This window comes from Myotis daubentonii, chromosome 5, assembly GCF_963259705.1.
Source record: "Myotis daubentonii chromosome 5, mMyoDau2.1, whole genome shotgun sequence".
Taxonomy (NCBI): domain Eukaryota; kingdom Metazoa; phylum Chordata; class Mammalia; order Chiroptera; family Vespertilionidae; genus Myotis; species Myotis daubentonii.
Window position 1 is genome coordinate 11924601 of NC_081844.1, and position 27051 is coordinate 11951651.

The 27051-nt window shown below is 42.7% G+C and overlaps 1 protein-coding gene and 1 non-coding gene across 3 annotated transcripts in view; one reads left to right on the plus strand and one right to left on the minus strand.

Annotated features, from left to right (window-relative positions):
* Window positions 1-210: 210 nt before the first annotated feature.
* LOC132236353 (small nucleolar RNA SNORA76) lies at window positions 211-347 on the minus strand. Its single transcript, XR_009453283.1, has one exon. It is a non-coding gene; the product is annotated as a small nucleolar RNA SNORA76 (small nucleolar RNA).
* Window positions 348-20712: 20365 nt separating this feature from the next.
* Window positions 20713-27051, plus strand: part of ADRA1A (adrenoceptor alpha 1A) — a 110526-nt gene continuing 104187 nt past the window's right edge. For both annotated transcript variants that reach the window (XM_059695934.1, XM_059695933.1), the window contains exon 1: window positions 20713-22378. In XM_059695934.1, coding sequence (XP_059551917.1) covers window positions 21496-22378 — 883 coding nt within the window. In that variant the 5' untranslated portion in view covers window positions 20713-21495. The remainder of the gene's footprint in view (window positions 22379-27051) is intronic.

The window sequence follows — 27051 nt, forward strand, 5'->3', positions numbered from 1 at the left end:
CTCACACCTGACTCCTAACTAAGCCAATATGGCTGTCACTCCAAGGCCACCAATTACACTTCTTTTGGGTTATCGGCTATGGCCTTGGGCACCATCATCACAGTTGCCCATGCAACTGTTATAGCATGGCAGACATTTCAGTAAGTAACATCATCCCTATGCCAAATCATACCTCACATGCTACTTCTTCTTTTTATTTTTTATTTTCCCCACTGTCACTTGCTGACAAAGGAACTGCTTAGTGGCATTTAAGCAGCCCTGGATCTGAGCAAGTTAGGTTTGCTCTGGCACGGCCACCAGACCCCTGAGGCCACCGGCCAGGCATTGCAGAGGTTCCAGGGAAGTGCCTAGATGCTACTTCTTACCCCCAGAAATTCAGCAATGAGAAACTAATACAGCCCCCTTCAACCTCCAACCCTCACATGTCTTCCTCCTCTCACTACTTAGTGATGGGAAGGTTCATTGTTATTTTTACAAAGGTTTCCTCCAAAAAATGCTTTATTCCTGAGAGATACATTAATTAAGCTGTACCTGCATTTCTCTGAATATAATGATTCTGCTTTTTATTATTGTTTAGGACATGAATCTTTGAAATGTATTCACAATGGACAGAAGAAGTGACAAGAATTAGTGTGTGTGTGTGTGTGTGTGTGTGTGTGTGTGTGTGTGTGTGTGTGTTTAGCAAGAAATACCTTTAAGCATTTAGGCAGGTCATAAAATTACAAAATGCCCCAAATTATAAAGACAGAATTGGTTACACAATTTATGTTGATAAAGAGAGTTTAAAGTTGTAAATTCAATTCACATTTCTCATTCTAGATTTACAATATGACCTTCCTTCTTTCCTTCTCTTCTCAATTCATTCATTCTTATCGTGAGAGTTTCTAAAGGTAAAATAGTTTAAAAATATGCAAAATATTGGAGATAGAGAGAGAATAAGAGAGAGAGAGAAAGAAAGAAAGAAAGAAAGGCCAAAACATTACTTTTATGATGACTTTTCTTTACCAGCCTATGTTGTCTTTTGGCAAGGAATTTTAGCTTCCTTGTCTCTATCAGGCATTGCTTTCCACTGTGGGATTTTTCTTGTTTCTAGTTACATTTAGTTTCTGTCCTCAGACCTGTGACATCCAACACGTAACACTGAATATAAGAATGGATAAATCATCCTTGGTCTCACAGCCATTCAACAATGCTGAGGAGTCTTGCTCTGGATTGCTCTCTGAGATGATGTATCTGAGCCCCATCTTCCTGCTCTTTCCTGCTTGAAAGCCTCTTGGGACTTTGTTCCTCAGCTCTCAGAACTTGCACCAGCTTCCAAACTCCCTCCCATCTCCTGAACTTTTCCTGGTCTTAAACCTTCTTGAGAAACTGTTCTATTGCTCCTCATAGTCCAACATAACAATAACACATCATAGTTGAAAACATGCCCTCCCCCCCCCAACAAAAAAATTCCAGAACAGAAAAATATAATAATTAAAATTTAATTAGTTAGAAATTTATGCAGTTTTACTATTATTTTAGTGGCTACCTTAGAAATTGACTAATTTAAGTGACTATGTTTAACAGTAGACTATACACTGTTGAAAAAAAGAGAATTAGTAAATAGCATATAAGTCAGAAAAGTCTTTCAAGGAAAAACATAGAGTGACAAAAGGAGGAAATGAGGAGTGGATTAAAGATGCGTGAAATTCAGTAACAAGGTCTAATATATAGTTGATTAAAGCTCCAGATGAGAATGAGAAAATGATGCAAACACAATAATTGAAAAGATAATGACTGAGAATTTTTCACAACCAATGAGAGAGATCTACAGATTTAAGAAGCCCAGAAATAGTGACTATACACATTTGTTTTCTCTTGGGAATTTGGGTGTAGCTCAGGTGGAAATAAATAAAAAAGAAGCCCAAATCTAGATGCATCATAGTACAACTGCAGAAAACTAAAGATAAAATCTTAAAGGAGTGACAATATATCCTACCTTTCAGGAGTAATATCAGAAATCAGAATATAATAGAACAGAACACCTTCAAAACACTGAAAGAAAATAATTGCCAATCTAGAATTTTTACTGCCTGGAAAGTTCTTCAAAGACTAACTTGCATTAATGACATTTCCAGATAAATAAAAATGAGACTATTTGTCCCCAGAAGATCATACTAAAAGAAATCCAAATGGAGGGTCTTCAAGCAGAAATAAAATAATCTCAAACAGAAGGTTGGAGATGCAGAAAGAAAGGAGGAACAAGAAAGATAAATATAAGGGTAAATCTAAATGAGTATTGATGGTACACAATAATAATGTCTCATTTGGATTTATATGTATATTTTAAATAAATGGTAACAATAACATAAAAATCAAGAGAAAATAAAAATCAAAGTGTTCAAAGGTCCTTTTATTGCTTCAGAGGAAGATACAGCAATCAATATTAGACTTCGATAGGTCAAGTATACATGCTGAATTTCTAGCATGCCTTTTGGAGGATTGCCAACCTGAGTGGCCTGATCAAGCTCTGGAATTTCAGTGTAAGAAAACTTTTCACGACTCACTTTAGGTTGCCATTCTCTGAGATTATTAACGGGCCTCATGGGAGGGAAAGAACCAAAACCATCAAGGTTCTCAAAATTTGAACTTAGGAAGCCCTGCTATGTTAGACCAAGGTGTCTGTAACTACATCCTGGTGACAGGGAAAGTCAGTGAAGTCTCTGATATACAAGCTCATTGGAAAAGTGGGAGTCCATGCTGAAGAGGATTCAGGATAAGGACCTAAGTTTCCATGTAAAAAAATTGGTTTCTTAAGTGAGGCTGATAATGGAAGCTCCTACATACCAAACCCCCTGTCACAGTGCTTGCAACATTGGGAAAATAGCTGAGCATGAAAGCATCGACTAGACAGAAGCCCAAGTGGGCACATCCTGGGATGAGCCTGGCACTCATGTGTCCTCAAAGGACTGTGTATTAGCTATTTATTGCTTCTTAACAAATTACCCCTCAAATTAGTGGCTGAAAACAGCACAGATTATTTTCTCTTGAAATCCTTGGGTCAAGAATCTGGGTGTAGCGCATCTGGGTATCTCTGGCTCAAGGTCTCTCATAAGGTTGTAGCCAAGATGTCAGCGGGGCTTTGGTGTCATGAAAGCTCCACTGAAAGGCAGAGCGAAATGTTTCCAAGCCAATTCACATGGGTCTTAGTAGCCCTCAATTCCTTGTTGTCTGTTGTCTAACGGCCTGGCTGTTCTTGGTCCATGGGTCAGTGCACAACATGGCAGCCCAAGACAGAAGCCACAGTCATTTTACACTTTAATCTCAGAAGTGCCATGCCTTTACTTACCATATTTGAGTCATTAGAAGGGAGTCACTAGATTCCATCTCACACTCAAGTGAAGGGATTTCACCAGGGGGTAGATACCAGGAAGCAGGAATCATTATGAACCTTCTTACAGGCTTTTCACCACAGGGCTAGACCAATAAAATTTCACTACAGAGAGAACAGCAGCCCCTGACTGTAGAGAACAGACTTTCAACAGTGACACCATGACACTGTGTGTCAGAGAGAAACAAAGAAGATGGTAATAATAAGAATCCCTATTTATTGAACGCATACTCTAAGCAAACACTAATCTAATCAATTCGCAAGTTATGAACTGAATGTTGTATGCCTCCCCCAAAATTTATGTGTAAGTCTTAACTGCCAATGTGATGGTATGAGGAGGTGCGTCTTTGGGAGGTAATTAGGGTTAGAAGAGGCCATGAAAGTGAAGCCTCCATGGTGGGATTAGTGCTCTTATAAGAAGAGAAAGATGGACCAGAGCTCTCCCTCTCTACCACGTGGAGAACCAGCAGTAGGGGGCTATCTGCAAACCAAAAACAGGGTTTTTACCAGAGAGCAGATCTGCTGGCACCTTAATCTTGGACTTTCCTGCCTCCAGAATTGTGAAAATAAATGCCTGTTATTTAAGGCACCCAAATCTATGGTATTTTGTTATAGCAACCACAGCAGACTAAAATACATGTATTAACTTATTTAATCCTCCTAATGACCTAATCAAAATGTGCTGTTAGTATCTATATTTCACCATTGAGGAAAACAAGGCATAGAAAAGTTAAATAACTTGTCCAAGATCATATAGCCAGTAAATGGTGGAGCTTGCATCGAAACCCAGACAGTCTGTTCTCAGAACCCATGCTTTCATCCACTACATTCCATTGAGTGGATGCTAACGTCCTCCCTTAAGACTTGGGTTCTGTAAAATTTGGAGGGGGAATAAATGAAATGTTATCTGATGGAAGCTTGAGCAAGTGTTAACCAGAAAAATTGATATGTCTGCATCTTGGACTTTTTTAAGTTCATAAGCTGACTCCGGGAGTATTCATCTTCTTTGGATGGACCTTCAGATCTCTCTGCTATTGGGTACTGTGGTTTATCTCAAGTCGCAGAGATTTTGAAAACTCCAGGAAAGGTATCCATGGAACTCCACAAAGACTGACCCAAAGAAAGTCCTCAGAAGACAGCCAGCGTTCCTCAATGGCTTTTGGTAGCCCATAATCATCCGGATTAAAAACTTGCCTTACGTTAAAAACGGCCATAAAATGAGTTAGAAAAAATTGACTTGAGTCAGATCTAATTTAAAAGCAAAGGAGACTTTTCACTTAGTACCTCCAAATTTCTCCCTCTTCAAAGAACATTCTCTACCAGATGTCTCCACAGCTGAAGTCATGGTCTATCTATCAGCAGCCTCCATTGTCTCCCCACAATACAAGCCATTTGCAACACAGTATGGCATAAGCTTTCTCACAAAAATATTTCTTGCTAAAAATATGAAAATTCAGCCCTAACCAGTTTGGTTTAGTGGATAGAGCATCAGCCTGTGGACTCAAGGGTCCCAGGTTCGATTCTGGTCAAGGGCATGTACCTTGGTTGTGGGCACATCCTCAGTGGGGGGTGTGTAGGAGGCAGCTGATCTATGTTTCTCTCTCATCGATGTTTCTAACTCTCTATTCCTCTCCCTTCCTCTCTGTAAAAAATCAATAAAATATATTAAAAAATAAATAAAAATATGAAAATTCCAAAATGTCATAGATTCATTTTGATTTTACCTTTGAAATATAATCTACTTACTTTTCTAACTTCCTTAGTTCCATGTGGTCTTTCTTGCATGAAGGATATTCTTAGTGGGTACATGTTGCACCCAGGATATGCATCCAGTAAATACTCCTTGGGTGACACAGTGAAGGAAGGCTTCCTCTGAATGCTTTGCATAAACCTAAGATTTCATTGGCCTAAAAGGAGAATGACTATTTCCATTTGAACTTGGCCTGGCATCCACACTTTTTGCTTTTCTGCTTTTGGTACCACTGCTCCCTCTGCCAATTTCTCATAATTCATCTGGAGGCCTGCTACAACTCAAAGTAACTCCAGCCAAAGTAACTCCAGAGCGTGAGAGAATAATTCTGTGAGCACCAGTCAGCAACATCCAGGGACTTGAGGCCAGTTTAGATTCAAGCAAAGGCTCCTTTTGGAACCATTGAGTATAGAGGAAAACAAATTGCAATGGGTAAATTTGTTTTTGGTGATGATTATTTTGCTCCAGTATAAAGTAGAAGCTGTGACACCTGAAACTGGCCAGTGAAAAAGGAGAACCTGTCTGCCACGGCTGGAGGTAAAGTTTACATTTGCACGTTATTCCAAACACTAAGGACAGAGTCACACCAAGCAGCTGTCAGATAACAAAGTATCCATGTGCCGGTGTCCCCATGACTTTCCTCTGCCAAACTCCCCATTTTTCCAAACTCACTTTGATTGCTACGTGTGGATTATCACTGGGATCCTTGTAACTTTCTCAGGCTGACACAGCAAGCAGATTTGATGGCTGCCTGCACCCGAGTTGCCATTAGGCAGTGGTGGTATTATTGGTTCAACACTTAATTGGAGGCTTATGTAGTTCTTGGTGTTGGTGAGCCTTGCCATCTTATTTGCAGAACTTTCTTAGGTGGGAGGGAAAAAGCCTGCCTCATATCCACTATGTTTCAAGTAAATGTTTGTAGAATTTTCTGGACCTCCACTGAGCAGTCATTAATAAAGGGCTACTCCTAAAATTCATTTTAGCAGTAAAAAGCTGTAGATGTTATCAAGATGTAGGCATATTCAGCACCAAAAATACATTTACATATTCCCATTACATTTCCCTTTATTACTATGAGAACATATTCATGCAGTTAGCACGTCTACTTCTCTGGCTAGCCCACGAAGTCCTGAGGGCAGGTCTAGTGTTATTCATCTTTATATTCCTAGCTTCGGCACAATGTCTCACACGGTAGGTATTCAATAAAATTCTGTGGGAAAGCCATGTTTAGCAGCTACACCTTTCAATGGGTCCTACATTAAATCTTCTAATTGACAGATATAATGGGCTCCATGAATATTTCAAATAGAAAGAAACCCATTCAACTTCCTGATCCCCTCTACATTCTCACAAGCCCTTGCTCTGAATGAGAAAATAAGAATGTGAAAACCACCTTCTTCTTGTGGTCATTACAAAAAAATAAAATACTCCTTAGCCTACCACCTTAATGTAGAGTTCTAAGCCAAACATCCCAAACATTATTAGGGGAGTTTGAAATATAGAATGACTCCAAACTCTCTCACATATACACTGCACCAAAGGCACACAGCCAACCTGCTTTTGGAGGCAGAAGCCTAGTGGAAGCCAGGACTGAACAAATTACTCTTTTCCACTGGGGTCTAGCTCCCCAGCTTCAGAAACTACATGGGTCAATTCGTAGAGACATTCTGGGAGGCATGGGCCAGAGGTGTCTTGAAAACAGCTAAGATGACTCTCTTCTCAAACTCTTTAGCCCACGGGAGCATTTGCCAACAGAGCCAATACCTCCACGTGTCCCATAAAACAGGGATCAGCAAAATTTGTCTCTAAAGGACCAAATTTTAAGTATTTTTAGGCTTTGCAGGTCACGTCTGTATCAGTTGCATGTTCTTCTTCTTTGTGTGTTTGTGTGTGTTTACAAACCTTAAAAATAAAAACTAAACAAATTTTTTTCGCTGGAGGACATGTAGAAGAAATTAGACAGGAAAGCTGGATCTGGACCACAGGAATAGTTGCAAAAGATCACAACCCCTGCAAAAGATCACATTGATGTGACAGACATTAATATGATTCTTTCCTCCAACCCAACAATAAATTTATTTTATTTTAGACATTTCTTATTGAAAAGAGTAAAGGATTTAGGTTCAAAAAACCTAGGTTTCTACCTCTTAGTCACTGTGTGATTTAGGCCAGCTCATTTGATCCCTTTAGGCTTCAGTTGCCGCATCTTAAAATGTGGACAATAAATAAATATCTTATATAGTTGTTCAAAGACTCCAATGAGTTAACATATGTGGAAGTTCTTCGTAAACTCTAAACTCTACTTAAGTGTTAGCTATTATTAATCTTAATGTTATTTAACTCCTAAGGAATAGAATTACTCTGATAACATTATGGTTTGCTTTGTATATATACAGTTCCAATGATAGAGTGTGGGAAAATCCCAAAGGAATATTTGGCTTGAATCATAAATTATTAGAAATCTTCAACCTTTTCTTAGAACCTTTTTTTGCTTGTGTGGGAAATTACTTGTAAGAAAAAGAAATTGTGGTTTTTTGACTTTCCACATTCACAGAAGAAAAACTACAAAAGAAAAAAATTATTTTTGTAAAAAATATTTGTAGGAATCCATTTTTAAATGTCAAAGATTTTGTCCAGAAGTTAAAACAAGTGAAGACTCATTTCTTTAGAAAGAGAGAAATTGAGGTTAAGCTGAAAATTAATATAACATACTTTGGTGAGGGAAAAAGCGTGTTCAATTAAATGCTTTTGACTGATTGTGATCACACTGCTACCTTATCTAATACATTTAGGAATTGAACAGCTGTTAAATATTGCCCAACTTTAGTGACAAACAAAACAAAAAATGAATTTATATTTTGCCCATGAGATTCTTAAGCTATTTCTTTAAAAAAAGTTATTTAAGAATGTCAACAATTGTGGTAAATGATGATAGCCATTAGTGTCCACTTCTACATTGTGCATGACAAATCATCTCTAGTTCCTCAATCTTTCTTTTTTAATTCTTAACACTTGATATCAGCCCATACACTTCTTTTAAAAAGCTTTGAAATTTTTGACATTTTCACTTTTCTAGTTCTTTGGCTCCTCTTCCTTGAAAAAATGAGCATTTCCACTATTTTCTTGATCAACCTCAAGTTCCCTCTCAGCTCCATCTCTCAGACAACAAAGTCATTCATACTTATAAATAGTTGTCTAATGTACCTATTCCCATTCAATTATAAGTTCCATGAGAGAAGGAATTTTGTCTTGTTCCCTGTTAAATCCTTATTTAAGGACTATATAACCTGGCTCACATGTACTAACTCCCAGTGCTTTAATCACTAACATTCTGTGTATGACTCTGCATCTGGCTACATATCACACTAACGACCTCAAATTCAACATATATCCAAGCCACACTTATCACACTTATCAGCCACCTCACAAATCTCTTCCTCCTCCTGACTCCTTTCTATTAATTTTCTTAGTCACTTGGCAGTATCTCAGTCTATCAAACATCAATTTAATTTCTAATTGATTGCCACCTATCCTGTTAAATAATGTTAAGATAAAAAGGAATAAATAGAGTAAATACTTTTAAAGTTATAAGACAATAATATCATGAAAACCTATATATTAATAAGTATAAAAATAGATTAAAATACCAGAGTAAACTATAAACTATCAAAGAAATAGAACTGATAGACAAAACTTTCCCTTCTAAAATGACATTAAGTCAAATATTTTATACTTGAGTTTATACAACTTTAAAATAAAAGACATTCACTTATTTAAACTGTCTCACCCAAGAAACAGAAAGAGAGCTAGACATCATTTTCCCCCCAGCTAGTACAATTATGATTTTAGAGCAGAATAAAGACCATACAAGAAAAGAAAATAATAGTCCAATCTTACTAGTAAATAATTGTTAGGGGCAGAAATAGAATATTGGGGACCAGCTACAATTATAAGAAATATTATCATGCTCTGTTAACCGTGATGGTTCTGTTCTGATTAGAGAAAGCACATTCTAACCTGGCTGGGAATTGTATATCCCTGGGGCATGGGAGCTAACACGGGAATGTAGTTCATCCTCCTGTCCCAGGAACTGCCTATCATTATGGAAGGGTTTACAACATAGTGGCTGAAACAGTCTAGTCCTGGGAGCACCCACCCTTTGCAACTCCCAGCCCCCATTGCCTATAATCTGGTCCCAGAGCGCCAGGAGGTCCCTGCCCTCTGCGACACCCCCTCCCCCAGCCAGCACAACTTGTAACCTGTAATTATTATACCGTGCCTACTTTCCCATGCTGTAATTCCTACTTTCCCATGTAATCTTTGACCTTCTACCCAATGTAAACATCTGGCTTATGGGGAGAGGCAGAGCAGTGGATGATCTGCTACTCTCCCATACTGCCGGCATTATTGGAATAAACACTCATATATGATTCAACCCTGTCTCTGCTTAATTGGCTCAAGTAGTGACAGGCAGCCTGGACCCCTTGGTTGTCTGGTTACAATAGCAGTAGAAAAAATTTTAAATAAATGCAAAAACTAAAACAAAAAGCATGTAAAAGGACATATTATATTAAGACCAAGTAGTGTTTATACCAAGAATGGAAAAAGTATATAAGAAAATCAATCCATATTATTTATCATATTAATAATCATTTTAAGAGATTATAAGATTAAAAAATCCTGTTAGCAAACTGGAAATATATAGAAACCCATTTAACTAAGATTATTACTAAGTAAATACAAAAATCATTTGGCTCCTCTTCCTTGAAAACATGAGCATTTCCACTATTTTCTTGATCAACCTCAGTTCCCTCTCATATATTGGAAGTCTCAAATATTGGAAGCCTAGAAACATTAATAAAAAGATTAAGGCATGAATGCCTATAATCAATCATCCCTAAAATTTACCAGTATAATGGGGCTAAAGAAATACAAAAAGAACAAGAAAAAAGAGGTATCAGCATTTGAAAGAAAGACATAGAATTGCCATTAAATATAGATGTTGTCTTTGTGGAAAATCCAAGGTAATCCACAAATTTAAAAATCAGTATTAACTTCTAAAAAAGAAACAAAAGTAAATGAAATTCAGCAAATATGATCAGTATACAAATAAATACCATTTGAGTATATCATCAAAAGAAATTTTGAAAATTTAATAGGAGAAAGACACCATTTATAATAGGAATAGAAACTATAGGATATCTAAAAATAAATCTAACCAAATTCATGCAAGATGCTTATAAAATTGTTTAAATATTATAGAGACTATATTATGAGAAAAGGAGAAATATATTAAAATATATTGTTGTAGCTGATAGGACTATCATAAAGATGTTAATTCTCTGCAGATTAACTTTGCAATTACAATTAAAATTCTGAAAAGGTTTTTGTTGGAAACTGACAAGTTCATTAAAAATTCAAATGGGATTTCTAGCTTCTGGTATTTTTCTTACAGAAATCCTTCAGAACATAACAATTACAAATCCTGGATTACCTGTGTGTGTGTGTGTGTGTGTGTGTGTGTGTGTGTGTCCACACTGTGTATGTGTCTGTATGTGTGACAAATAGTTTATTCTCATTCATGATAGTTACGTTCTATGAAATCACTGCAAACACTGAGTTTGCAAATACTGAACCATTGCTCCTACAGGAAATCATGAGGTTAGGTCTCTGAAATCATCTGGTCACAACATTTTCATCAACTTCTCAATACATAACCTTGTTGTATGTGTATTTCTGTGTAAAAACATCTTATTTATTATCCTATACTAGTAGCCCAGTGCATGAAATTCATGCACATTAAAAGGGAATTAATTGCCCTAACCGGTTTGGCTCAGGGGATAGAGAATTGGCCTGCGGACTCAAGGGTTCCGGGTTCGATTGCGGTCCAGGGCATGTACCTTGGTTGCGGGCACATCCCCAGTGGGGAGTGTGCAGGAGGCAGCTAATTGATGTTTCTCTCTCATCGATGTTTCTAACTCTCTATCCCTCTCCCTTCCTCTCTGTAAAAAATCAATAAAATATATTATTTTAAAAAAGGGGAGAAACTCAGATGGTGGCATAGGTAAACACCAGGAAATTGCTGCCTCCCACAACAACTTAAAACTACAACAAAAAGACAAAACGGACATCATCCAGAACTACAGGAAGGCTGGCTGAGTGTAAATTCTACAACTAGAAGAAAAGAGAAAAGCACACTGAGACTCAGAGGAGCTGCAGAAGTAAAGTGCAAAGGTACGGAGGCTCGAGCGCGTGCGCGGAAAGGAGCTGGTACCTGAGGATGCGGCTGTCTTTTTGAATCAGGAGGGAGTCACAAGCTCCTGATTGCTCTGAACTCCGGTTCCGGGAAGTCTCTGGGGACCCAGGACTCATAAGGGGAGAAACTGGACTGTCTGGCAGCAGGCAGAACTCGGAACTCGAGGGCAGCTTTCCCTCAGAGGTGCTTGCAGCAATTGCCGGGACACTGAAATACGTGGCCCCTTAGGGCAGGGCTGAGGACCAGCCATAGCTACTTGCTCCGCCCTTTGATTCCTTGAGACCCCGCCCCACTGAAGCTGCGGCAGAGGCTTTTGCATATGAATGCCCTGGCCCTTTGCAACCTGAAAATTACCTAACAAATTGCAGCTGGGCCAGACAGACCCAGAACTTCCAAGAGAAGGCCAAAGGCCCCACAGCAGCTTGCATTGCTTCACAGCTGGGCCTCATCAGGGCACCTCCAAACTCCAAAAAAGAAAGGGGAATCTGCAGTTCTCTTCGTAGCCCCTGCTGGGAAACCTCAGGCAGAGGCTAAATTAGCACCTCCTTAGATCCAAGAGCCAGTGTACCCAGTGGTCAGAGGGGGACCATCCAGATTGCAACTCCTCAGATCCATAAGGGACACACTCAGGGCGCAGACTCAGTGAGCACCAAAGCCCCACTGAAGCAAGTCTTGCCCCAGAAGGGTGTCTTCAGCACAGAAGTTCTCCCACTGCAGACACAGCTGATTCTTACTGCCAGTTGGCCTGGAGGTCAATTCCTCCCAGTGATCCTACAACAATCAAGGCATAACTACAACAAGACTGTGCACAAAGCCCACAAGGGGGTGCACTAAGAGTGTCCACCTCAGGTAACTGGGGAAGCTGAGCCACTGGGCCCTACAGGACACCTAGCACACAAAACCACTATACCAAGACAGGGAAGCATAAAAAATGCGGAGACAAAGAAACAGGTCACAAATGACAGAAATGGAGGAAAGCAAATGATTGGATATAGAGTTCAAAACCACGTTTATAAGGTTTTTCAAGAATTTTATGGAAACCGCTGATAAATTTAGTGAGACCCTGGAGGATATGAAAAAAGACCAACTAGAAATTAAGCATACACTGACTGAAATAAAGAATAATATACAGAGATCCAATAGCAGACAAGAGGATCCCAAGAATCAAGTCAAAGATTTGAAATACGAAGAAACAAAAAATACCCAACCTAAAAAGAAAAAAGAAAAAAGATTCCAAAAATATGAAGATAGTGGAAGGAGCCTCTGGTACAACTTCAAGCGTACCAACATCAGAATTATAGGGGTACCAGAAGAAGAGAGAGGGCAAGATATTGAAAACCTATTTGAAGAAATAATGACAGAAAACTTCCCCCACCTGGTGAAAGAAATAGACTTACAAGTCCAGGAAGTGCAGAGAACCCCAAGCAAAAGGAATCCAAAGAGGACCACACCAAGACACATCATAATTAAAATGCCAAGAGCAAAAGACAAAGAGAGAATCTTAAAAGCAGCAAGAGAAAGAAACCGAGTTACCTACAAGGGAATACCCATACGACTGTCAGCTGATTTCTCAACAGAAACCATGCAGGCCAGAAGAGAGTGGCAAGAAATATTCAAAGTGATGAACAGCAAGAACCTACAACCAAGATTACTTTATCCAGCAAAGCTGTCATTCAGAATAGAAGGTCAGATAAAGATCTTCACAGATAAGAAAAAGCTAAAGGAGTTCATCACCACCAAATTAGCATTATATGAAATGCTGAAAGGTATTCTTTAAGAAGAGGAAGAAGAAAAAGGAACTCTTACCATTTGCCACAGCATGGATGGAACTGGAGAGCGGGTAAATACCTCATGATCTCACTCATTTGTGGAATATAATGAACAACATAAACTGATGAACAAGGACTGATCCAAAGACGGAGAGGCATTGATTGGACTGTCGGGCCTTGGAAGGAAGGTAGGGGAGGGTGGGGGTAAGGGGGAAAGATCAACCAAAGGACTTATATGCAAGCATATAGGCTTAACCAATGGACACCGACAACGGGGGGGTGAGGGCATGAGCGGGGGTTGGGGGTAGGGGGCAACGTGGGGATAAGGACACATATGTAATACCTTAATCAATAAAAAAATATATTTAAAAAAAGAATAAAGGTAAATTTTAAAAAAAGCAAAACTCAAACAAAAACAATTTCTACATTTGGTATAGATATTGATTCAGATGTTTCACCTCCCTTCCAGATGATCTGTGACAAAGGTATAGAGAGAATTTGATTGTTATGCCTCAACTGATATTTGCAAGGAAGAAGCAAAGTTTTATTGTTTTAAAGGAATAATTTATCTGATCCAGTTATAAGATGACTTGAACCCACATTCCTACCATAATGTCCATTGTAAGGGTGGAATGCCACAACTCATGAGATTTGGTGCAAGTTATTTTCTCAGGGAGGTAAGAAAGGGCAGGAAGAATAATGCTGAAGTCAGAATTATCTCATCCAAGGCTTCCTTTAGCCGTGTCTGTGCACTGAGCAGTTTTCTGATAAAGAATTAGGACACAACGGTTGTTTGGAGAATTGTGATGAGACTGCATCAATATCGTCCTGAGCCATGCTTTCATTTTTCTCCCTCTTGAACTTTTTAAGCCTGATGAGAATTTGTTGAAAAGCCGGGTCTTCTGATGGATATTAATGCTAAGCCCCCTACTCTGTCATTATAAGTCCCAGAAATCAGCTCCTAATTCCATTGTGTATTGTCTTCTAAGATAATAATTAACTGATTCTGAGTAATTTTTCCTCAAAGCCTCCTACACTTGCTGACTTTCTCACTAATCACAGTCTTGCCAATCGAAGGCATTGAGTGTATGATTATTACAAGCCTTCCTTCTCCAATTAAAATGGTACACACACACACACACACACACACACACACACACACACGCACACACACACACACACACGCACAACACTCTATTGTACAGCTGTTGCTGATTTGCCTTCTTAACTTTTGTCTTTCAATCTGAATTCTGCTTATCCTGTAAGTCCTAAATCAAACAATATCATCCCCCGAGCCTTCACAGAGGTCCCCTGCAGTGGATTTCTCACCTTCCACTATATCGCAAGCCTAAAGAGTAGTGCCCTTAGGTCCAGGCAAGAGGACCCCTGTCTTGGGTTTTGGTCTTTAGAGACCCCAGATATGACTCCCTCTGACCATGGCTCTTTCCAATGGGCAGAGTCCACAGGACCAAAAAATTAAGGTGTTATCCCTGCCTGGAGTCCAGTCTCCCTCTTCTCGGTCATGCTCTGGGACCCAGAATTGTCTACCCTAAATGGCCGCACAAATGCTTTCAGGGTGAGATGTGCCAGGGCTTCTGTAGAAATGGTTTCTCCCACTGGATCTGGGCCTCCCCAGCACCTCCCCCAGGAGGCTGTAGCAGTTGGCCAGCCCCTCTCCACTGTAACTATGTACGATGGAAAGGTGGTGATAAAAAAAAAATGCCAACACAGCCCTAGCCCATTTGGCTCAGTGCATAGATCATTGCCTCTTGGACTGAAGGGTCCCAGGTTCAATTCCAGTCGAGGCATGTACCTTGGTTGCAGGCTCCATCCCAGCCCAGGTCTGGACACAGGCGGAAGCAACCAATCGATGTGCCTCTCTCACATCAATGTTTCTCTCTCTCTGACTCTCCCCTTTCTTCCACTTTCTCTAAAAAAAAAAATCATTGGAAAAAAAATATCCTCGGGTGAGGATTAACAACAAAAAAGCCGATCTGCAGATATGCAACAGAACTCCATGGAATGTGCTACTCAGGAGTCGGAGAAATATAACATAAATATCAAAAGTGGCCCATATCAAGGAGTTTGACAAGAAGTACAATCTCACCTGGCACTGCATCGTGGGGAGAAATTTCAGTAGTTATGTGACACATGAAACCAAACCCTTCATCTACTTCTACCTCGACCAAGAGGCCATTCTTCTGTTCAAATCTGGTTAAAGGCATGGACTCCACAAACCCAGTGACCCATCCAAAGATAAGTATTGCAGCCCAAATTCCAAACACCGGACACTGAAATCTTCAGCTTTGCCTAAAGGAACACCTTGATTTTGAACCTTTATTGTGTTATTTTCTACAAGGCATTCTCTGTACTCATTTGTTGAGATTGTAAAACAATTAGCAAAACAGCTTACATTTGTATTTATTTTCTATTCCACATCTCTCTGCCCCTTGTTTTTCCTCCTCAAAATCCGTTCCTTTCTCAAAAGAAATAAAATTTGTTAAAGAACTGAAAAAACAAAACAAAACACACCTTTCAAGACCTTTAGACTTTTTTCCTGGGCTCATCAATGTTCTCTCTCTCTCTCTCTCTCTCTCTCTCTCTCTCTCTCTCTCTCTCTCTCCCTCTCTCTCTCTCTCTTTCCCCTCCCTTCTTAGGACAGACCACATCATAGTATGTGCACCTGCAAGCCCTGCAAGCCAAAGGCCAAAAGGTAGCTGCCAGGATGATCAGACTGCAGTGTTCACACATATAGGCATGGCCCTTCAAGATGTGGGACAATGGGGAGTAGGGAGAAAAGGAGGAGTAAGCAGTGGCCAAGGCCAGCTCACCCACTCCAAACGTAATTCTCAGGTCATTTTGCACATTTCTCCAACTGAATACATTGTGCTTATGTCAGATGTGGAATTTGAACCACTCTGGATTAGAAGTGTGTTTAAAGTAGCACACAAAATGAGCAGAAAGGGAAAGGGCTAATATTTATAACAAGAGTTTTAATAAGCTTCACACGATATAATCTCACTCAGTCCTAATAACCATCCTGGGGGTTTTTATTGTCTCCCTTTAAAAATTATGAAACCAAGGTTCAGAGAAGCTGAGTTTTACCCTGGTCTTACAGGATGTCAGGGTGAGCATCTTTATGATTCCACAGCCACTCTTTCTTTACTCCACCTCCCCCTGGGTCTAACTCAACATTTTCTGGAACATCCATGTCAACTGTTGACAAACAAAAAGTCAGCCAGATATTTCTCCAGCAAATGGGTTAATTCTGGAACAACAATGAATTGCAGTCCAGAACACGCAACCATGGCAGGCCATGTGCAAATCCACTAAAACAAAAGAGAGGAAACTTTTATGGGGAGAGGAAGAAGTTGGGAGGGCTATTACGAAGGGTTCTCCCTACTCTATCCAGTTTGGCTCAGTGGATAGAGTGTAGGCCTGTGGACTGAAGGTCCAGGGTTCTATTCCCATTGAAGCATCTTATATAAAAACTGTCGTTTGAAATTTTAACCCTGCTATTTGGGCTTCTGTAAATGCTTGCTTACTTACATAATAAGGAAAATAAGATTACTCCCATTTCTGAGGCCATTTAACCTTCCCCAGACGAAGTTATCAGTGCTGGCACCAGGCCAAGCCTTTGGTTGAGGTCTCAAAGCCCCAGGACATAGGGGCTCTTTAAGAACTTGCAAAGGGGACCAGAAAACCCCATATTTGGGAGACAAAGAGGGTATAAAGGTATAGATACAGGACACTTCCTGCGTGACTTCGCCCAGAATTCTAGAGCATTTTTCTCTGGGCCTGCGCGTAATAATAATAAATGTAACTCCATCTCTCTAAGTGTTGCTTGGTTCTTCTCTGGTCTTCTGTAACGCCATCAAGGACATGTACTTTGGTTGCAAGCTTGATCCCTGGCCCTGGTTGGGGCACTTGTGGGAGGCAACCAATCAATGTGTCCCTCTCACATCGATGTTTCTCTCTCTGTTCTCCCCTCTCTTCCACTCTCTTTAAAAAATCAATGGAAAAAATATCCTTAGTTGAGGTTTAACAAAAAATAAATAAAAAATAGAGTTCTCCCTGTTGTGCTTGGCAATGATGGTGGGGCATGAGAGCTCCCCCTTCTGGACTCCTTACTTTATTTTAAATGTGGTTTTTGTTTGCTTTTTTTTTCTTTTTCTCAACTATTCTCTAAAGAATCCCCAATAAATGGATAGTTTCCTGTTTGTGGGCCTATGATTATTGAGAGGGAAAAATGGTTCTAAGAGTCAATTTCTCAAAGATTGATGTTTATAGGCTGAGAACTAATTTAAAAGACCTGCCTGGTAGCATACTAGTATCGGCTAGAATTAAGGAGCCACTCTTTTCAGTCTTGGCACTAGCTAGTTAGTTGCCGTGGAAGGAGAGGATTTGTGAGTATGCTTGTTCATTTGGGGATGGGGACTGGGAGTTCCAAAGACTTTTGTACATACTGATCTTGCAGAGCTGAGCAATTTTCAGTCGCTTTTCTTGTCGATAACACTGTTTCCCTTGTGTGCCATGGAACAGATATTAATAGAGCATGCAAATGCATGGTGTAAGGCTAATGAATATGAAACTGAACAATAATATATCCCTCTGATGGATGAGGTTTCTGAACAATAGACATTATATGCGCATTTGATGAAAAAAATGTAAGTCACACAGCATTGTAGTCCAGCCTTCTCCAACAGAGGGGACTGAGTCACAGAAAGACGGCAAGTGATGTGGTAATTAGAGTGAACCTGGGTTTACTGTCTCCTCACCCAGTGTACTTCCTGCACAATACAAAGTTCAGTTTATGGACGACCAAGCCATTTGGGTATATGTTTAAAAATAATATTACAGTCAAATAAAATAATATTAAATCTAAATATTAGGGTTTTCAATGAAGCAGAGCCCCCTGATCCTCCCATGGGCATTCCTCCAGGATATTTTGAGGTATATTGCTAAAAAAGAGGGAGACTTCCAAATATTTCCCTTGGAAAAGGTAATAATATTAATAAACTTCTGTTCAAGGGAAGGAATTCAAGTGCATAACAAACTTATCTATTTGTTATAGGTTTAAGGGAACCTAGTAAATATTTTGAACACAGTGTGTCTTATCTGAATAGATGAAAATGGAAGATGACAATGAAAGAGGTGGGAATCAGAATGCAGAAAACGTTAGCATTTTTCCAATGTTCCAAAACATATATAGTTTTATTCAGTTGTAAGGTAAGCAGAACATAGAATTTACCAGAAAAAAAGTAAACAAGTCTGGTGATGTCAGCTTTTCATGCTCCAGCTATTAATAAATCAAAGAGAATTAAAGGGAAGTAATTCTCCTTTAAAGGATATATTTTCTTATGAAAACTGGAAAAAATTATGTGGCACTTCAAAAACACTAAACTATGTAAGAAACTACAGTGAAACTATACTGCTTTTTATTTTTAAATATGTTTTTATTGATTTCAGAGAGGAAGGGCGAGGGAGAGAGAGATAGAAACATCGATGATGAGAGTATCATTGATAGGCTGCCTCCTGCATGCTGCCTACTGGGGTGAGAGCCCACAACCCCGGGGGCGTGTGACCTGACTGGGAATCCAACCTTGACTTCCTGGTCCATGGTTCCATTGCTCAGCCACACCGCCAGGCTATACTGTTTTTTAAAATCTATATATATGCTCACTTTATCTTCCTGGAATTAGAATTTTATTACAGATTTATTTAATTTTATCTGATTTTACTTGCATCTTAAAACAGATTTATTTAATTTTATCTGATTTTACTTGCATCTTCAGATAATACAATTTACTTGCATATTTGGCAGAACTACTTGCTTCTTCCTGATTTTAACAGAACTTAATCCAAGTGTTCATCAAATCATATGTTTCAAGTGTACAACATTATAATACATCATCTGTATATTGCATTGTGTCCTCATCACCCAAAGCGAGAACCCAAGCCACTCCAGGCAAGATTTAAAAAACACGGCTTTGCGCATGTGCCTGGGCTGCGGAGTACCGGTAACCGCAGGAGATCGCTACTAGCTGGGGCTACTGCCTTGTTACGTCAGCGAGACCTGCAAAGTTCCTTGCCAGCTCTTGGCTGATTTCTGGGAGCTGAATATTAAAAGGGTGAAGGTGCAGTTATTGAGCAGCTGTATTTTCTTTTCTTTGCTATTTTCACTCTTTATTGTAAAGTCCCCAAGTAAAGGATAGCGAGTCAGGCGCTTGAAGACACTAGCGGTGGGGGGGTGGGATGAGGGGTGAGTCAGCGGGTGCGACAGGACCGGGAATTGGCTCCTGGAAGAGCCGGTGCCCTCTCCCCTAGAGAGGAGGCGGCAGGGCTGCTCCTGGGACAGGGATCCCGGCAGCTCCGGCAGCGCCGGAGGTGGCTCCGCGTGGGGGCTCCAGGTGAGTGAGGGAGGGAGCGGGGCGCGGGCGTCCGGCTGGGCCGGGTGGGTGAAGGCAAATGGCCTGCCCCCCCCCCCCCCCCCCCGTGAGCGGATCCCTCACTTTCCCAAGTGCCTTTGGCATTTTCCACCTGCTCTGACCTGTATCCCCACCCCACCCTGTTTTCCTTCTATAGTCTGGGAAGTTATCTCTTAGTTAATAAGTGTGTTTTAAACCTCGTATTTAGTACCCCGAGGTGTGTATGCGGGGAAAGGGTTTTTGCTATTGCTTGTTTTTATTGCCACCTGTGAGCTCTTGAACTCGTGATTTCACAGTAGCCTGTATCTGGGGTCCTGCCTCAGCGCGCAATCCCAGAATCCTTAGAAGCCAAGATGGGTCCCCACTCCTCTCACTCCTGCCTGGTTCCTGCAGTCGGCTTGCAGCTGTGGGAACCTAGGTTTCCTGCACTGCCCCTGCCCCTCCCCCAACCCGCCCAGAATATCCAGGACATCCTCTGTCCACTGGTGTGCGGGCTGGATTTTCACGCCTAAACATTCGCAGTGACTGCCACTTGTAAAGCCTCTTCGGCAGACTGAAGCTCCCCCTGTCCCCTCAAACCTCCTCACTGGACCCCAGCAGCCCACCTGGGTGTGGCTAGAGGCTCGAGTCCTCCGGGACCTCTGACCCTGTGGATTGGAAAGGAATCCTGGACTGACCTCGGTCGCGTTCAGCCCTGGGGACCCATCCGGCTTTGCTCGGGACCTGACTCTCAGGCCGACTCGGCTGGTGGACAAATCCACGCGCTCCGCACGCCCAAGTGTGAATTCCTCCGGCACGAGCGTGCGCGCGGCACTGCGGTCCCCAGGACGCGGCGGCCCCTCTCCCCGCCCGCCCCTCCAGGTGGCTGCGAAGCGACCTGTTCAGATGGCAGCCGGGTAGATCCTCTGTTCCACTCGCTCAGTTTGGTGAGACACACGCGCCAGCTGCAGTGGCGCCTCGCGGGCTTCGGGGATTTTAATTTCGCCCTCATCCGGCCGCCAGGAGCTGCAGTTTGGGATTTATTTGCTTCGGATTTGAACCCCGCGGTCGCGCGGAGGAGCGCGCCAGGGCGGGCTCCCAGCGGCTGGGGCACTGCGCGGAGCCCCTCCCGCGGGCCCGCTGTTGCCGCAGGGCCAGCCGCTCTGGTACCGCAGAGTCAGCCGGGCTCCCCGCCGGGTCCTCGTCGCGGAGCCCCGCACGACCTCGATCCCCCGTGACCTCGACCCCCGTGCGCCTGGCTGACACCCCGCCTTTCTCTTCGCGCTCTTTCAGGAAGACGCCGGCTGACGACCCTGGGTCTTGGTGAACAGTTCGCATCCACGTCCCCCGCCCGCGCGCCTAGAAGCTGGATCTACGGCGGGCCAGCCACACAGTGGGTAACTGCGGGCGGCAGCGGGGTCCAGATGTCAAAGGTCCCCACCTTTAAGAGTCGACGGCAGGCCGCTACTTGCTGGTGGGTTGCGGGGGAGACTGGCGCTGGATTTGAGAGTCCCAACTGATGTGCAGAATGCTGAATCTTCTCATCAGGACGCATCAGACAGAGCGGAATAGAGGACTCGCATAATCCCGGGGCGGCATTTTGCAACTTGTCTCCTCGAACGTGGCGCCAAGCCTCCTGTAGGTAGGGAGTGGGGGTCTGGGTCCAAAGCAGCGGGTGGAGGGCGTCCGCGGACACCCCGCTCGCCCCGCCATGTCGCCTTTCATGCCCTGCCCCTTGGCGTGGCCTTCCGAGAGTTTCCAGGGCTGGCAGGGGTTGCTTCCCATCGGCGCACTCTCTGTCACCCCCGGCCAACCCCAGCGGGCAAGGCTCCCCCAAGCCCAGACCTTTTGACTCCCTGCTCCCTCGATCCCGCCTCCGCCCCCGCCCCCGCCCGGGGGTGGCCGTGGAGAGCCGGACCTCGCCCGGCCGGCTGGCTAGGACCATGGTGTTTCTCTCTGGAAATGCCTCAGACAGCTCCAACTGCACTCACCCGCCGGCTCCGGTGAACATTTCCAAGGCCATTCTGCTCGGGGTGATCTTAGGGAGCCTCATCATTTTCGGGGTCCTGGGGAACATACTCGTGATCCTCTCCGTGGCCTGCCACCGGCACCTGCACTCGGTCACGCACTACTACATCGTCAACCTGGCGGTGGCCGACCTTCTGCTCACGTCCACCGTGCTGCCCTTCTCCGCTATCTTCGAGATCTTGGGCTACTGGGCCTTCGGCAGAGTCTTCTGCAGCATCTGGGCGGCGGTGGACGTCCTGTGCTGCACCGCGTCCATCCTGGGGCTCTGCATCATCTCCATTGACCGCTACATTGGCGTGAGCTACCCGCTGCGCTACCCCACCATCGTCACCCAGAAGAGGGGACTCCTGGCTCTGCTCTGCGTCTGGGCGCTGTCCCTCGTCATCTCCGTGGGGCCTCTGTTCGGCTGGAGGCAGCCGGCCCCGGAGGACGAGACCATCTGCCAGATCACCGAGGAGCCCGGCTACGTGCTCTTCTCGGCGCTGGGTTCCTTCTACGTGCCGCTCGCCATCATCCTGGTCATGTACTGCAGGGTCTACGTGGTGGCCCGGAGGGAGAGCCGGGGCCTCAAGGCGGGCCTCAAGACAGACAAGTCGGACTCGGAGCAGGTGACGCTCCGCATCCATCGGAAAAATGCCCCGGTAGGAGGCAGGGGGATGCCCAGCGCCAGGAACAAAGCGCACTTCTCTGTGAGACTCCTCAAGTTTTCTCGGGAGAAGAAAGCCGCCAAAACACTGGGGATCGTGGTCGGCTGCTTCGTCCTCTGCTGGCTGCCTTTTTTCTTAGTGATGCCCATAGGTAAGTCTTCACAGCACCTCCTCTTAGTATCTAGGGTCTTCGCCCTCTTCCTGCTCTGCTACCTCAGCTTCACGGTGGGGTTGGCCCAGAAAGGATCTGCATTTCAAACAGCAAAGCCAGGAGGGCAGTTTGGGAAGGCTTCCTCCTAGAAGAGTGAATTTCCATTCCCTTTCCACTCCAATCTCATTTATATTATGTCCCAGGGCACTGTTTCAAGTAAGGTGAAGTGGTTTCCAAGTGATGCAGATTAATTGGCCTCTTTAATAAGAATGTCAACTTTTCTCAGTACCTTTAAGCCCTCATTCAAGCTGAGTCTCCACCAGCACTTAGGCAGGGTCTGCGGGATGCTATGTCCACCTCTGCTGCTAAGGACTGCACATTCCCTTCACCTAAACATATGCCCATGCTTATCTTGAACAAATGTGTAATTTTATTATTAGATTAGGTTATTCCTAAGGGTTCATTATAATGGTCTGCTTATACTACATATCTGTGTTAATTTTATATTCTGGATTCAGTATGGAAGAAAGTATGGTGAGCCTTTGACAAGGAAAAAAAATCATGTCTAAATCAATTTAAGTTCAACATAATGTTTCCAGTAATAAAATATTTTTCCCTTTATTTTAATAGTAAGTATTAAAGCTAACATTACTCTTATCCAAAGCATTTGGGAAGTTGCAGAAGACAAAGTTTGAAAATAATACAGTAATGTTACAAATCCAGTTTTTGCAAATGTTAAATTAGCTGTTGTTAAAACTAATTAGCTCATTAGAAGGATCAGCAAGTGGATCCACTTGGAATAGTCATTTATCACTGAAAAGGCCTTCCTGAGATCCCAAAATGGTTGTTTGCTATTTTTAGTTTATGAGCTCAAATATAGACAGACCTACACATTGGTTACCCACTAACTCTAGCAAACAAAAAATTATGATAACGATTATTAAAAGCCTGTTTCCAGCACTTTAGAGCCAAATTTAAATGGTATGTACTTAAAAGTACTTTAATTTGCAATGCTGTAATAATAGCAGCTATAATTTTTTTGAGGTCCACCTCTGTTTTAGACATTTAACAAGGCTTTTTATTGCATTAATCCTTTCAACAATTCACGATGTGAGGTATGTATTGTTATCCTGAAGTTACATTGGGGGGAAGGGATTCTTCAGGTTCTAGAACTTCACTGTCTAATACCATACCCACTGACCACATGTGACTATTTAATGCAAATTAAAATGAAAGAAAATTAATATTCAGTTCCTCAGTCCCACCAGCCACATTTTAAGTGCTCAGTAGTCACATGTGGCCAGTGGCTATTGTTTTAGGACAGCAGAAATAGAGAATATTTCATCATTGCAGAAATTTCCTTCCAACAGAGGCCCTTCTGAGTCCTCTGCCTCACCTTCCTTTGTGTCTGTCCATTTTTATTTATTACTCTGCTCCTGGAAGTACTTCACAGCTTTGAATTTATTTAAATAACACTCTTTACCTGAGCCTCTGCCAGCTTGCCTACCTTTTTACATCTCATCTCTTACTCCCTCCTGAAGTTTGTGCATTTATTCTTGCTCCATTCATTCAGCAAGTATTTATTGAGCACTTGTTCTAGATGCTTAGAATGAACAAGGAGGAAAAGTCCTTGCCAATAAGATGCTTGCGTTCTTTTGGGGGAGATAGACATGAACAAATAAATATAGGCTAAGAATTCAGGATTACACACCTGAAATTAATATAACATATTATTGAATATTAACTGTAATTGAAAAATTAAAAAAAACAGAAAGCAAGCAAGAGTAGATATATTAATATCAGACAGATCAGACTTCAGAACAAGGAAAGCCATCAATGGTTTCCAGAGGTTCAAAAGGAAAGAGGGAGGGAATGAGTCGATGGAGCACTGGGGACTCTGAGGGCTGTGACACTATTCTGTATGATAATGTAATATAAATACATGACATTATTCATTTGTCAAAGTTCACAGAGCTATGAAACATAAAGGGTGAACCCGAATGTAGACTATGGGCTTTTGTTGATAATGATGTGACAATATTGGTTCATCAATTGTAACAAATGCACCCTATTAATGCAAGGTATTAGTAGTAAGGGACACTTTATGGGGGAGTCAAAGGCGTATATGTGAACTCTGTACTCCAGTTTACAATCGGCCTCTCCACCTGCCCCAGTGCCTGTAGACATGAGGTCACCTTCTGTTTCAGAGAAGCTAGGGGAAACTGTTTTCTAGAACCCTTGTCCTCCCCTCCCCCAGCCCAACTGGTCTTCCTGGGTTGCTGGGTATCTGTTTACCTTAGTGACAGAACACTTGGAGGGTTCTGAGTGGCCAATTGTGGCCCACAGGACACTGGCACTTGGAGGCAGAGCTGTGAGTCCGACCAGCCACGGAAACCTGCTGTCCGCCACCACATCCACCTTCCAGCGGGTCTTGGAGCACCTGTGCGATGCTCTGCTGGAGATTTCTGAGAGCTTGAGATATGTTTGGGATCCCCATGCTTTCCCTGGGAGATCCTGGTCTGTGCTGTGTGTGGGTGTCTTTGATAGTAAGAAGATGGCACACTTTAGGAATGTGAGGGCATTAGGCTAAAGGTGTTCTGCCCCAATGAAGTCTGTGGGAGATGTCGTAAGAATATTGAACCAGTGACATGTGCCAAGGACTCCCTCCCCTCAGGCTGCCTGCGGTGGAGGCCAGGCCTTGTGCTTGTTAGCACTGAACACAGACCTGAGCAGGTTGTCACTTCAGGACAAGGTCGACTCTCTGCAAATGTATGGATGAGCCAGTCTCCTAAACTTCCCCAGCTGACATGAAAACCCATCTCAAAAACATCAGAAATCCATGGAGAGCAACTTTGGAAGAAAATAAAAAATTATTTAATGAAAACATTCATTTTTCAGAAAGTCCACAACTACTCCACTAATATGAGGTGGAGTAAGTGAGTCTAGGGAAAGGAGCAGGAGAAAGACAGGCTGGAGCCAAACACAGAAACAGAGCAGGTCCTGAAGGATCAAATCAGCCAAGTAATATCAGTGGCTGAAAAACTGCTACAGACCATCCCTTCACCTGAGATCACCTAAGTCACATGAAGTGCCAGGTCAAACAAAACAGGGAAGCAGAAAACTGTGATCACCCCATCCTTCATCGCAAGTTGACCTGAAGGGTGTCCCTGATAATGCCGTCTTCAATGTGCCCCCTCAAAGTCCTGAAGAAGAACATCATGAAATAGCCAGGCAATTGTGGGAAGAAAAGCAAGTGATGGAAGAGCTCTCAGGACAGATAACCAATCTCCAATTTGAGGAAGCATCTTTGCAGCATGAAAATTCAAATCTAAAAAGTGAGACTCAGCAGCAGAAGCTGAAGCTTAAAATTCTGCCCGAGTCATATGAAGATCACTTAACACAACTTCAGAAAAAACCGAGGAGGAAACGAGCTGCTTAGAAATGGAGAAGAAACTTTTCACCGTGTCTGTAGATATGTGCACTCCGCATATCAGATTTGCAACCTACAGGAAGTGGCGGAAGACCTGGGCAAGGAACTGGAGAGAAGCACTTCCTACCAAGGCAAAGGAGACCGTCTTCCATGCGAAAGGGCTTAAGAAAGCTGGAACACAGCCATGTGGGTGGAGAGAAAGCGCATGGAGGTGAGGAAAGAAAATGATCGCAACAGGCGAATGCTGGCCAAGGTCGAGTCCAAGGTCCAGCCTGTCCCAAGTGTCCCTGCTGCTCCTGTTGCTCCACCCACAGCCCACAGAGACCCAGAGGAGTCAGGGGATCCCATGGGTCATTAGGCCCCGCAGGAAGGAGAAGGGAATTACGGTAAGAGCTCAAGAATCCAGGGTCACCTGAGGTTTGCTTCCGTTTCCACAGCAGCTGGGTCTTGGACATCCACAACCTCTCAGAACATCTATATTGTTTTCTCTTTAAAGTTATTTTGATGATTCCTTTTCTTGTTTAGCTACTGTTATTTAATTGATGCTACAATTCCTCTTATTCAAGTAGATATAACATAATTTTAAGTTAGTATTTAAAATAACTATTCATTAAAAAATAAAGATAAAGTTCATTTAATATTAAAAAGAATTCAGGATTACTATGCACTGTTTAAAATGTCAACAGAATCAGAGGCTAGAGAGTAGCAGGACAACGTGGGGGTCCTCTGGGAGGTCAGGAAAGTCCTCTCCAAAGAGGTGATGTTCTGATTGAAGTGAGGAGCAAGAAGTCTGGAGGAAGAGTTTTCTGGGCAGAGCAAACAGCCAGGGCAGAAATTGGAAAGAACCTGACCTGTTCAAGGCTGAACAGAGAGGCCAGTGTGGCTGAACTACAGAGAATGAGGGGGAAGACAAGTTCAAAAAGAGGATGAAGAGGTAGACAAGGTCAGAGTACTGTGTATTTGTGAGACCAAAGTAGAGTTTGCATTATCATTCTAATTGTGATGGGAAGCCGTTCTATTGGAGGGTGTTTTAGCAGGTGAGTGGCTGGTCTTATGTTTTGAAAAGATCACTCAGGACTCTGGGTGGAGAGTGGACTGTTTGGGGCGAGAGTGGGAGCCAGGAGATCAGTTCGGAGGCTATTGGAGAAGTCAAGGGAAGAGAGGTCTTGATGCCGCCACTCAGGTGAAACAGGTGGAGGTGGTGAGAAGTGATCACAGTCAGTACTCATTTCAAAGGCAGAGC